The sequence below is a fragment of the Danio aesculapii genome, chromosome 9, assembly GCF_903798145.1.
Source record: "Danio aesculapii chromosome 9, fDanAes4.1, whole genome shotgun sequence".
In the NCBI taxonomy this organism is placed as follows: Eukaryota; Metazoa; Chordata; class Actinopteri; order Cypriniformes; family Danionidae; genus Danio; species Danio aesculapii.
The window spans coordinates 8,329,902-8,344,690 of NC_079443.1; the positions used below are offsets into that span (position 1 = coordinate 8,329,902).

General features: G+C 36.3%; 1 protein-coding gene across 1 annotated transcript in view; it reads left to right on the plus strand.

Moving 5' to 3' along the window:
* The window catches only part of bmpr2b (bone morphogenetic protein receptor, type II b (serine/threonine kinase)), a 161,720-nt gene that overhangs the window by 126,304 nt on the left and 20,627 nt on the right, over positions 1 to 14,789 (plus strand). The window contains exons 6-7 of the mRNA XM_056464729.1: positions 2,003 to 2,233; positions 10,910 to 11,024. Of these exons, the coding sequence (XP_056320704.1) occupies positions 2,003 to 2,233; positions 10,910 to 11,024 (346 nt within the window). The remainder of the gene's footprint in view (positions 1 to 2,002; positions 2,234 to 10,909; positions 11,025 to 14,789) is intronic.

Below are 14,789 nucleotides of genomic sequence, written 5' to 3' on the forward strand. Positions count from 1 at the left end.
GTCACTTTAAGCTTTCACCGGAAGTTTATCATTGGATTTAAACTATAGCTGTGCTTAGAGCCCATTGTTATATCAGGAATAGAATGCCATAGAATAAACAATCATGGATTAGTGTTAATTGTCTGTTGCTTTTTAAACTTCCATTGAACTTTTTGTTTCTACTATTGATGTCAATGGCTGCTTTTTTCCAACATTCTTCAGAATATCTAGAAAGAAATTCATACAAGTTAAGAATTACTTTACTGTGACTAGTAGTTTGACTTTGACTTTAATCTTTTTAACAAAAAATCCTACTTGCTAGCATAAATGCTAACAGGGCACTAATGAATACAACATATTCTCATTCTGAAAATATAGTCTTATATACGTTTCTGGAGAATGCGAATTACGTAGCCAGAAGTACGTATGGCTGCATTTCGTCTTTAAAACGAACGCTACTGGGCGGTATGACATCGTTTCTTTTCACGTTTAGCGTTCGTTCCTTTTCGCATGTGGACGGCTTTCCCGCTGTTACCAGTTTGTCCTGTTAGCTTGTCATGTACATCGGTGGACTTAAGACGCAGAAAGGAGCTGACCACGATGACATAGTTCGAGTCCGGTGAAGAACGGTTCTAGAAAGCGGGTAAGACAAAAACAGAATCCAAAAAAATAAAATAAACAAGTAAATAACAGAGAGAATGTGGTAAAAAAATTAAAAACGTGGTAAAAAATCAGGCTGCTGTAAGGGCTTTTCCTTTTCTGCATTGCTTTTTAAAAATGTTGGTTGGGTTTAGGGAAATGGGTGGGTGGGTCAATCTGTGCTTTATGAAAATACTATTGGTTGGGTTTAGGAAAGGAGCAGAGTGGGTCAGTTGATCGGTCAGTCAGTCAGTCAGTCAAACAGTCAGTTGACAGCGGCCTCTGGTGGATTTTCACGAGAACAGCAGGTGTGAATGGCACTCAGTTGTTGCCAAACTGCAAAAAACATAGTTCCTGAGACGTATTTGGCGTTCTCCAGAAATGTATATAGAGGTACGTTTTCAGAATGAGCCTGGGTTGAATAAATACATCATTAAACAACTGTATGATTAGTGATAAACTTTGCGTCCTTTTAGATGTCATGGTAATAATTAATAATTTTGACATTTAAAAAAAGATTACTTTTGGTGTAAGAACTTTACAGATCAAAATATTTTCTCAGCAAGTTCACACATTCCTTTTAGAACTTATCAGTGAGGGAAAGTGACATCGGGCGCATGGTGGCTCAGTGGTTAGCACTGTCGCCCCACAACAAGAAAATCGCTGGTTCAATTTTCAGCTGGGTCAGTTGGCATTTCTTTGTGTTGTTCCCCAGTGTTGGTGTGGGTTTCCTCTGGATGCTCCAGTTTACCCCAAAATCCAAAGACATGCAATATAGGTGAATTGAATAAGCTAAATTGGCCGTAAGTGCGAAAGTGTATGGGTGTTTCGCAGTAATGGGTTGTGGCTGGAAGAGCATCCACTGTGTAAAAACATATGCTGGATAAGTTGGCGGTTCATTCCGCTGTGGCGACTTCTGATAAATAATGGACTAAGCTGAAGGAAAATGAATGAATGAGAGCCTGTATGTAACACGGTTAACAATAAAGTACGGTACAGTAACAGAATTCACACAAGACTTCCGAACACACATTTTGAAACTATACATATTTTAAACTATACAAACATTTTAATTGTTAAACAAGTTCATGTTGTATAATTAGGAAAAAAGACAAGCTTTTATAAATTCAAGAAATGAAAACCTATCAAAAATAAAGTCAAATAATAATAAATAAGAATTTATATCAGGTACTTTTTGGTGGCCTGTAACGTCTATGATGAATTATTTAAATACTTCCAAATGTACCTGCCATTATAGAATCACCCATGTGGACAAACTAGCATATTTTGATTCTGAATTGCACTGTAATGAACTCAAACCATCTGAATTTGTTTGCCACTTAACATCTGCTACAACTCTCCCCTGAATATATTTTCCCTGCAGCTGATTGGCCGAGGCCGCTACGGTTCCGTTTACAAAGGGTCCCTCGATGAACGGCCAGTCGCAGTAAAAGTTTTTACCTATGCCAACCGGCAGAACTTTGTAAACGAGCGCTCCATCTACCGAGTCCCTCTTCTGGAGCATGAAAACATCGCTCGATTTATTGTCGGCGATGAGCGGATGACCACTGATGGACGCATGGAGTACCTGCTGGTCATGGAGTACTACCCTCATGTAAGTATTGATCCAGTTCTCTCATCCCTAAATGTGACTTGGTTGGTGTCGCTTTCCACATTTTACCTTCATCTGTCCTTTATTCTCCTTTCTCTTGGTTTTACTGTCTCTCCCAACTATTTCTGCCAAAGTCGAGAGTGGAATCGAATGTCCTGCCGCTCTCTGGACTGATATTTTTATCCATGATTCAGATGGATTTCCAGCACGCAGCATGAGAAGGGCGACTTGGATGTCAGTCGTGTTTGTCTTTCTCTTTCTCTCTTTCTAACTTGATCCTATCAGTTTTCGTTCATTTACTCTGTATCAGACTGCCACTGGAGGGAGATAAATGTGTTTATATATTCTGGGATGCAGTGCACCACTTTTATCGGTAGTATTTTAGCAAAATTGCGCTGGATTTTTTTATAAAATAAGGTTTGTGAGAAAAAGAGGTTTATGATTCTTGCACATTTACCATATCTAAATGTGATACATGGAAAAATATGTAAATGACATGCAGTTGAAGTCTGAATTATTAGCCCCCCCCCCTTTTTTTTCAATTTCTGTTACTAGAAACACATTTCCAAACATAATAATTTAATAACTGATTTTCTAATAAATGATTTCTTTTGTTTTTGTCATGATGAGAGTACATCATATTTTACTAGATGTTTTTCAAGATATTAGTATTTAGTTTAAAGTGAAATTTAAAGGCTTAACTACGTTATTTAGGCAAGTTAAAGTAATTAGGCAAGTCATTGTATATCAGTGGTTTGTTATCTAAAAAATATATTTCCTAAGGGGGCTCATAATATTGACCTCAATTTTTTTTTTAATTTAAAACTGCTTTTACTGTAGCCGAAATAAAAACAAATACGGCTTTCTCCAGAAGAAAGAGGAAATACTATGTATATAGTATAAAATATTTGTAGGAAATACTATGAAAAATTCCTTGCTCTGTTAAACATCATTTGGGAAATATTTGAAAAAGAAAAGAAAATACAGACCTCTTCTTCAATTTCAATCTAAACTTCAAAGTAGTTCTACAATGTCATTACAAAATGATTTACATAAAATCTCATAATTGATGGATCTGTACAAGAACAAAATGTTATATAGTATAGTAAAGTTTTTTGGTAAAGTTATTTTTCCATTTTCATCTGATATTAAATAACATTTGCGTCACACCATTTGACAATTTTAGGCTGAGATCCAACAAGTTGGTGAATAAATCCTATTTTCAATGCAAAATCTAAAAGACCACATACGTTGTGTGTTGGGAAATTTAAGACTAAGAATATTTTTTATGCCAAATTTCTGAAGTAAATAAACTAAATCAATTTTATATTTCATCCACCTAGGTACACATTTGGAAAATTATCCATAAATATTTGGACACAATTCTAGCATGTTTGGCTCTATACACCAACACAATGGATTTGAAATGAAATGAACAAGATGTGCTTTACTGTAACTGCAGACTTTCAGCTTTAATTTGAGGGTATTTTCTTCCAAATCAGGTGAGCACTGCAGGAATGACAAAAGTTTGTACATGTGCCATTCACTTATTAAGGGACTAAAAGTAATTGGACAGAATAATAATCATAAATCAGACTTTCACTTTTTAATACTTGGTTGCAAATCCTTTGCAGTCAATTACAGCCTGAAGTCTGGAACACATAGACATCACCAGATGCTGAGTTTCATTCCTGGTGGTGCTCTACCAGGCCTCTACAGCATCTGTCTTCAGTTCCTGCTTGTACTTTGGGCATTTTCCCTTCAGTTTTGTCTTCAGCAAGTGAAATGCATGCTCAATTGGATTCAGGCCAGGTGATTGACTTGGCCATTGCACAACATTCCACTTCTTTCCCTTCAAAAACTCTGGTTGGGTGCAACACTTTGGTTGCTTTTGCAGTATGCTTTGGGTCATTCTCCATCTGCACTGTGAAGCGCCATCCAATAAGTTCTGAAGTGTTTGGCTGAACATGAGCAGAAAATATTGCCTGAAACACTTTAGAATTCATTATGCTGCCTTTTTCAGCAGTCACATCATCAATAAATACAAGAGAACCACTTCCATTGACAGCCATACATGCCCACTCCATGTCATTACTACCACAATGCTTCACTGCTTAGGATCATGAGCAGTTGTTTTCCTTCTCTATACTCTTCTCTTCCCATCACTCTGGTACAAGTTGATCTCGATCTCATCTGTCCATAGGATGTTGTTTCAGCACCGTGAAGGCTTTTTTAGAACTCTAATCTGGCCTTCCTGTTTTTTGAGGCTTACCAATGGTTTACATCTTGTGGTGAACCCTCTGTATTTACTCTGGTGTAGTCTTCTCTCGATTGTTGACTCTGACACAAATACACCTACTGGAGAGTGTTCTTAATCTGGTCAACTGTTGTAAAGGGTGATTACTTCACTAGGGAAAGAATTCTTTGGTCATCCACCTTAGTTTGTTTTCCATGGTCTTCCGGGTCTTTCGGTGATGCTAAGCTCACTGATGCATTCTTTCTTTTTAAGAATGTTCCAAACAGTTGTTTTGGTCACGCCTAATGTTTTTGCTATCTCTCTAATGGGTTTGTTTTGTTTTTTCAGCCTAATGATGGCTTGCTTGACTGATAGTGACAGCTCTTTGGATCTCAACTTGAGAGTTGACAGTAACAGATTCCAAATGCAAATAGCACACTTGAAATAAACTCTGGACCTTTTATCTGCTCATTGTAATTAAGATAATGAGGGAATAACACACACCTGGCCATGGAACAACTTAGAAGCCAATGGTCCAATTACTTTTGGACCCTTAACAAGTGGGAGACGCATATGCTAACTGTTGTAATTCCAACAGCGTTCACTTGATTTGGATGTAAATCCTCTCAAATTAAAGCTGACAGTCTGCAGTTAAAGCAAATCTTGTTCGTTTCATTTCAAATCAATTGTGTTGGTGTATAGAGCCAAAAATGTTAGAACTGTGTCGATGTCCAAATATTTATAGACCTAACTGTATATAAATAGCCATTTTTGCTATGACATTTTATATATGTGAAATCCAAATATGATGTTGTAAGTATATATATATATATATATATATATATATATATATATATATATATATATATATATATATATATAATCACATAATAAAGTAAAAGCTCAAGACAACCGAACACACCATTGGCGCCCCAGTAAAGAATGTCTTAGCTGTACCAGTACTCAAGATGGAAATTTCATTCAGGACAAGTTATCTAGACATGTTTTTGCTGCTATCCAATTTGAATAATTTCTTTAATGGGGTGCTAAAACAATGCAGACAGCACATGCAAATAAACGGCACTATCAACAGGCACAACTCATCCTTATTCATTCCCCCCTCGGCTTGCACAACCGATAACAAAAGCCCAACATGTTTTCCTGTACATTCCTGTTTGACGTGTTGTAACTCGCAGGTTTGTCTGTCTTGTGAATGACGGTGAGGAATGAGACACACCTTTATTGTGTCTGGCTGCAGACAGACAGCTCTCTGTTGAGACATCACCGTCTTTGCCCATTCTGATATATGAATTATATAACATACACACATAGCCTAAAGCCACGGTACAGGAACAAACTCTTGTAGATGAATGTAGGCTTTTTTTTAGACGTGATTTGAAGGTTCCTTTTTGACGGAATCCAAAATCTGATTATTGTGCAACTTAAAAAAAATAAAAGTATTAAATCTGCCATTGATGACTTTCCCACAGATTTTTCAAGAGTACACACTTAGCTGATGATTGATTATAAAGCTTGTTTGGCATGCTGTCCCAGGAGAGAGCACTGAACTCATAAGATCCTCAAGCCTGGGGCTCCCTCCTTTAGGCAGGGCAAGAGAGGAGTTTGAGCTCAGGTAGGTCTCGAGAACTCCCCCTTATTTAGAGCTGATGACAGAGTATAAATTGCTATATAGAGCTATACTGCTGGTTAAGAGCTCGACTATAGTGATCATTTAGGTTAATCAGTTCACTTATGACGCATGTTTTTGGACTGTGGGAAGGAACCGGAGAACCCGGGAGAAACCCAGGCATGAGGAGAACATGTAAACTCCGCACAGAAACGTCAACTGGCCTGTTAAGGATTTGAACCAGTGACGTTCTTGCTGTGAGGCAACAGTTCTGGGCCACCGTGCCACCTTATAAAGGGAAAGGTGGAGTGAGGGGTGGAAGGGGGGATTCTTCAAGGCAAATATTACAAATGTAAGAAACTCTGGTTATTTATAATGAGTTAAGAATCATCCGATTGGTGGATCATGTGTTAGCTAATGCGGGACCAGCCATGATCAATCATAAACACGTGATCCTCTCGAAATTAGTTTATAAATAAACTTCACTTAATTAAAACACGAGTATACTGTATATTTGGTAGCAAATGAACTGTATGGAAATAACAAAATACATTTAGGAAATGTTTAATGACTGATTGAGAGGTAGTGTACATAAGGGTGTCAGCTTAAAGTCTTTTGAAAAGGTTTTAGATTAAGACAGACATATTTATAATTCACAGAATTCATCCAAGCCAAAATAAAACATTCTTTCAACAAAAAGTATTTCCTTTAACAAAGTCTATAAGAAATAATATCCAAAACAATGAGCAAAAAGAGAGATATTTTTGTTCATAAAATGCAATTATATATTATTAATCTGTTCTTATTATTGTAAATATTATTCGCATTATTTATAAATTGATATATAATATAAATATATTATTAGATTCGTTATATCATACATTTGTGTTATTCTGGTAAAGTTTTTTTAACGATTATTTAATTCACAGAATTTATCCAAGCCATAATAAAATATTCTTTCAACAAAGGGTATTTAGTTTGAAAAAGGGACACAATCTGAGAAAAATTATATTTAAAACAATAAGCAAAAAGAGAGATATTTTTGTAATATTAATATATTTATAATATTTTTTTAATACACTTTATTGTAAAATGAGCATTATTTATTAATTGATATACACTTTAATATTAATATATTATTAGATTCATTATATCCTAAATTTGTGTTGGCATTTGAGCTAAATATAACAGTTTATTTAAATTATTAATATGATTTACATTTACATGTTTTATTTGTGGGTGACAAGGTGGCTCAGTGGTTAGCACTGTCGCCTCACAGCAAGAAGGCCACTGGTTCGAGTCCCGGTTGGTCCAGTCGGCGTTTCTGTGTGGAGTTTGCATGTTCGCCCTGTATTCGCGTGGGTTTCCTCCAGGTGGTCCAGTTTCCCCCAAAGACATGTGCTATAGGTGAATTGGATGAACTAAATTGTATTTAGTGTATGTGTGTGAATGAGTGTGTGTGGATGTTTCCCAGTACTGGGTTGCAGCTGGAAGAGCATCCACTGTGTAAAACATATGCTGGAATAGTTGGCGGTTCATTCCACTGTGGTGTCCCCTGATGAACAAAGGGACTAAGCCAAAGGAAAATGAATGAGTTTATTTGTAATACTTTGATATTTTGAAATTCTACAACTGCACGCCATGTTCTTTATATGTGCGTGTATTCTAGTCAAATTTGTTCGGCCATCACATTTATGAACTCCGAAAACGTATCTGTTATCATTCAGTTTTTAAAAGAATATTTTGACCCAACTGGAGTATAAAAATGTTACATCCAATATCCAAATCTGCTATAATTTTAACTTTAAAAGCTTGTCATTATTATGATGGCCGGAGTGACATTACAACTAAATGCAGCATGACACACAATCTCCACTTACTAATAAGCAACTTATCCTTTCTTCGATTTGACTCCTACAGTTGGATACTTCTACAACACACATCCGCATCTCTACATCAGCTTGTACTGTATGTACAAATGCTTCCTGTCAAACTAATTAAATCTAATCTACAGTCTCATTTCTTTAGTTCAGTTTGGAGAAAAAACATTTCTCTGTTACGTACAGCATGGTTTGTTGATGCTGGTAGTTTTAATTGCGTTGCTTAAATCCCCCAGAGGCAGTAATTAGTTGCAGGGCGGCTTTACATTACAACTTTGTTGAAGATCCAATTCATTATTCAAGAGCTTCATAAGCTTCAAATCCGCTCTACAGAGATTTGAAGTGCTGATGCAAAAGCAATGCTGAGTTATGTGGAAAAGACGAAAACAGCAATCGTCGCGCTCGTCCCTCATTAGCAATTGCTTCAGCGGTCTTGTTTCTCTTCAGATTTTAGCCCTACTGTACTACTACCATGATAATAAGTTTGGATATTTTGGTTAAACATCCATAAATGGGATTTCTGCAGGAGTACTGTAGGATGTAATGAAGATGACCACTTCCGTGATTCCACATTTAGTCATGCCGTCATCAAACTACAACTTTCTTTGTTGTATATACAGTGGTCCCTCATTATTTGCAGAAGTTATGTTCTAAAAATAACGCTGGAATTGGCGAGGATGCTGAGGCTTTGTTTGAATCCATGTGCGGAAGTTTATTAAAAGGGTGAGACAGAGACATCATCGTATTAACAGGCAAATAGTTGGTAACAGGAAAGCAGTCCAAACCAAGTGACAAGCAAAGGGGCAAATCCAGAAGACGTAGTAATAATGCAGGCAGAGGATCAGTGCAACAACAATCAGTCCAAAACAGATCAAAAGGGCAAAGACAGAGAATGTACGTGGTCAAGGCAGGCAGGATCATACACAGGAATGCAGTCAAGAAAGTCACTTGAAACAACGCTTGGTACGACAGGTAAACTGGCAATACTCCGCAAAGAAGCATGGCCTGAGCACTCATTGAAATACAGCACAAACAGGAAGTAGCCACAGAGGGAGCGGAGCTAAGTCAGTAGTCGGGCGAGGGCTCCCTCTGCTGGCGTGGCGTCACAGAAATCACCTTATTTTTATACAATTATTATAGCTGTTTTAAGACTGTAAAAATCCTCAATACACACTTCATATACTTTTCTCAGACAGGCATTTTATCACTTATTTATACACTCTCAAAGTTCAAACCTGAAAAATGAGTCCAGTATTATAGAATGAAACCAACGATCAAAACCATTTGATCTTTATTTATTTATTGCGTAATGATGCCCTACAGCCGCATAAATTCTACCTTCCTTTAGCATGTCCAAAAGTTCAACTTTCGAAGATTTATGTTAATTTGGCAAGCTGAACGCATTCTGTACTGTACAGGAGACACGGCACAGAGGAGATTGATGGACGATGGTCTACAGCCAGTTTAGGATTTCAAAATTCAAATTGAATTCAAGTCAAATTGCACAAAAAAATCCACAAAACTGCGAGACCGTGAAAAGTGAACAGTGTTATAGTGAGGGACCTCTGAATGCACCCTCTAGTGTTGAAAATTGCATTATGTGCCTTTAAAGGTGAACATTCTGCATTTAACTGCAGTTTCACCCAAGATGCCGACAAAGAGGTGAAACTTGAAGCTTTAAAGGTGCCGTCAAATATATATAGAATTGACTACAGATTATGGTTCAAATTCAAAATATTGGAAGGGTTTTTTTTCTTAACTTGGCTCCTTCTCTTCTAAAGGTTGCCAGATTGATGACACCAACAGGTCGCAAGCATGCCTATAAGAGAAAAGCCTTACACTTTAAGCTGATCAACTGATGTTTACATTTGCAGTGTTTGCATTGTTTGCTCTATAAATACCACCACGTGTTGATTTTTATCTGATCTGATTTTGCACCTCAAATTAGGGCATACTCACATTGGGTACAGTTGCCTTGAACCGTGCCGAAGCGCGAATCCCCCCCTCCCCTCTCCCCATTGGCCTGCACTTACATTGCATTTTTTACCTACAGATCCTGAGCATGCTTACATCATCGATGATGCGACTGTTCAGTTTAACAGAAAGAGAAGCAGTCTTGCTCAGCACAGTGGCGATTGCTTTAGTTATATCGTTTTAGTGGTGTGGGATGCAGTGACATGCTGTCTAATATTTTGCCGAACAGATCAGCCACTTTTGACGCCCATAAATGGTCATTAAAGTCCTCGTGCTGCATGTATTAGGAGGTTTGCTGAAGGTGCAGCTGACGGTAGCGAAGGGTTTGCGTCTTTAATAAACTATGACAGTTTGCATTCATTGAGAAGTAAAAATGAGTAATAAATCCATATGAAACAGTCCCTTAAAAGTCACGCCTCATCTTCAGATTCGGGCTCAGGTGTGCTTTGCACTCACACTACAAGCATACTGTGCCAAAGCCCAAGTGAACCGCGCTCTGGCACACCTCTTTCAACTGGGCCTGGACCGGCTAACTGAACTGCGCCTGAGCACGATTAAGAACACTCACACAAACGAACCAGGAAACGCGCCTGGGCAGGATTCGGATAGCGTAGTGTGAGTGCGCCCTTAGGCACTCGCATATATTGAGGCAGCCTTTAATACACTGTGTTATCAAGGCAACCTGGGGTGCTGAAATATTATTGGGTAAACTGGCAGTGGGCGGAGTTACTCAGAACAAAACAAAGGCAGACATTTTAACACGGAACGCACATTTTCAAAGGAGAATATCTGATTTTGTAGACGTTTTTCAGATAAACAAATATGTTCACTTAACATGTTTCTTAAATATCTGCAAACATATTATTGTATTTTTGCTCATTTGAAAAGTTATACAGTAGCACCTTCAAATAACTGTCTTTTAGCAGGGTGTTCCATTAGTTATGTGTTGTGTGTGTTTGCAGGGCTCGCTGTGCCGCTATCTGAGTCTGCACACGCTTGACTGGGTGAGCTGCTGTCGTCTGGCTCATTCACTGACCAGAGGACTGGCCTATCTGCACACTGAGCTCCTGAGAGGAGGTGAGGCCCATACACTTCATTTACACCATCTACTGTATTTTCAGGAAAAGGTCAGCGTTTGCATTATTAAGAGAAACAAGCGAGCTGACATTGAGTATGTCACTTACTTTGCAAAAAACTCCAAACCAAAACATGTCTTGAGATTACAAACGTGTTCAATTGCTTGATGACGTCTTTAAGAATGTAGTTTGATTGACCTTGTAAAATAATGAAAGCAAAAAATGTAATTGTCAGTTTTAAAAAATATTTGTAAGATAAGATGTAGTTGAATAAATTAGCAAGTACACAAAAAATATTAAAAGATGATTCCTTGGATTTAAAAATTTTTGGGGAGTGTAAACAATTTATTTGGTTGTAAACAATTTATTTGGTTGTAAACAATTTATTTGGGCTAAATTTAAAAAACAACTTAAGTTGAACATTACTAAATTTAATTTGTTTGTTTAAATTCAACACAAATTATTTGAGACAATTTTTCTAACTATTTTTTTTTCAATGTAATGGTTAATTATTTCCCCAAAAATTTGATATACTGATTTATTTTCGTCATTATTGCACATACAGTATATGTATGAATTACATAGGTGCTTGGTACGTTTTGTAATAGAATTAATAAATTATGTAAAAACACTGAAGAAATCTTAAGAAAAACGTTTCGACAAAATTGAATTGTGTTATTTCAAGCTATTTAACTTGTATTATTGCAACCTATTTTAGGCAAATTGTTTTAAAATTCAATCTCTTAATTTGGACAATCATAATTTCTGCTATTTATTACAATTGCAATTGCTTTAATAACGCCAACAGATGACTGAGAATGATCTCAGAACTGGCATTAGCATAGTTGTGGCTCACTGAGTGCTGTAGCAAGCAATATTGTTGTTAATGAAGTTGCAAACACCTAAAGCATGAGCACTACTCTTCTGTAAGATACAGTAGTAACCTCAAAACCCAAAACCTTACTCGAAACTCTTCTAAATCTTTAAACTGAGCGAGGAATAAACTCTTGCAAGTTTTTCTCTTAATATAAAACACCTTCAATTACTCATAATGCAATCCCACACAAAGCCTGGTGAGAACTGCACATCCAATAACCAGGTAGTTACACCAACACAATTTTTTCATGCTGTCCCAACACAAAACAATTACGTTAACTTACTATTTTATAAATGTAAGTGGATTGAACATTAATACTGAATACTATTGAACAAATAAAATGTCCAATAAATACAATACATTTGTTGTTTCAGCTCATTTTAGGTAGGTAGTTTGAACAAGAAGCAACAATCATGTTTTGAGTGTAACAGTTTGACTGAGCTACTTGACTGAAACGTGTATTTTTTAAATGAAAACCTAAAGTTGAGCCAAATAATGACAATTTAAGTAAGTTTAACATAAAGCGATCATGTTAAAAACCCAAAACGTTAAGGTAACTCAAACCATTTGAGAAAATTGATTGCAATAAACCATTTAAGCTCAAAAACTAATCCTAATGAGTACTATGAACTTAATCCATTTGAGTAAACAAAGCAATTTGAGCACAGTAAAACCCAATAAATGAAGAGAACTCAAACCAACTGAGTACTGTAAAACCCAATAAGTTAATGCAACTCAAACCATTTGAGTTAAAAAAACTAATCTATATGAGTACTGTGAACTTACTCCATTTAAGTTGAGTTTAAAACTCCTCCTTTCAAATGAGTAGAATTAACTTTTTTATTTTTTTATTTTAGTTAACTACACTTATTTCATTTGATAAAGTTGACTATTGAGTTTTACAGTTTCAGGAATAGCGCAAAGGCATTAATTCAACTATAATTGTTTAGGTAAAGTAAATGGAACTGAAAAAAATCTAAATGTTTACAAATTAAATTGAAACTAAATTTAATACTATCAACATTTAGAACATAAAATAATAATTAATTGTTATAATAGCTGTAATAACTAATAATTAAATAAGTGTGAAAGAATCAGAAATTACAGCAGTATTTTTCTATTAATAAACCATTAACTGTAAGTATCAATGTTAAACTAGATTAAAGTGAAACTGAAACAAGTGGTGTGTGGGAAATGCACAAATTCTCACTAGTCATTACACATTTCAGATGATTAAAAGAAGCCACATTTTCTGGAACATTTGGTATTTGATTACTCATTCAAAAGAATAAAGCCTTATTGCTGAAAAACACCTTTATATTTGAGTTTGAAGGTGAAGTGTTATTGGTATTTTAAATAAAAAAATCTCTGGAATTAATTAGTTACAAAAAATGTATCATGGAATGCATTATCATTTAATGAAAACAAAACAATCGTCTGACCCTGATAGGTTTCACATCTTCATAAGCTTCTGTAGAAATAGTTTTATTTGAAAGCAATGCATACTTTTATTCAGGAGAACTTTTATTGAATTGTGACGTTTATGTTACAAAAGAAGTCTGTTTTGTATAAATACATGTTCTTTTGAATCCTGGAAAAAAATTTTGCCTCAATAAATAATTTGCTGCTTATAGTTATTACAGTAGTGAGTAATTTTAGGTATTGGGTAGAATTAGGGATGTAGAAAAAGATTATGCAGAATATGTACTATATACGTAGGTACAAATAAACAACCAATAACAGGAAGGCTGTGAGATTCTAGTTAATTGTTAAAAATGATAATTAAACTAAAGTGTTATCAGTTATTTTTATTTATTTATTTATTTTCACAAATGAGCATATATCAGTGCTTAATTTAAGCCAGATCTTGGGAAATGTCAGATATTTGTCAGATATTTTGCATTCCAGTATTTATTTTACTTGATCCGGCATTGGGGCGGCACAGTGGGTAGCATGTTCACCTTACAGCAAGAAGGTCACTGGTTTGAGCCTCGGCTGGGTCAGTTGGCGTTTCTGTGTGGAGTTTGCATGTTCTCCCCGTGTTCGCGTGGGTTTCCTCTGGGTGCTCCGGTTTCCCCCACAAGTCAAAACACATGTGGTATAGGTGAATCTGGTAGGCTGTATTGTCCATGTGTTTGTGTGTGAATGAGTGTGTATGGATGTTTCCCAGTGATGGGTTGCGGCTTGAAGGGCATCCGCTGTGTAAAACATGTGCTGGATAAGTTATTGGTTCATTCCACTGTGGCAACCCTGGATTAATAAAGCGAATTAGCCGAAAAGATAAAATGAATGAATGATCCGGCATTAACTTGTAGCGACTAAATGGAGTCACACCGCTCTGCTCAGCTTATAATGGCAAATAATTAAGAAATAAATCTTGCCTCTTTTTGAGTTTTGTATCAGTTGAGATACATGAACACGACTCATCCGACCACTTGGAGACTTTGAAGATGATCAGAAATTAATCGCTTTTCAAAATTCCGCTAAAAAACGTTTGATGTCTGGGTTTTAAGTCTTCACATAAGAAGCAAGTTGTTATCTTTCATTTTTGGTGTCAACAGACTTTGCCAGTGAGTTTGATTGGCATATAATTTAGCCGAAGTCTAGTGGGAGATATAATAAATCATAACATGCCCTGCAGGCGCAGATGTGTTCAGGAGATATATGACAAACATGTTAATAAAGTCGTGTAGAAGAAAAATTGAGGTTGAATACAGTCTTGGGCAAGGTGAATGTGCCGTTATAAATGATTCTTGTTGCTGTACTGTAAATGCAAGGCTCTCAACAAGTCTGTAGACGAGAATGAATGTGCTTCTGACCACATGAGTTAAAAAAAGCTGCGTGAATCCACCCAAAGACATTTGACCAGCCAGTTTGGCTAGAAGCTGC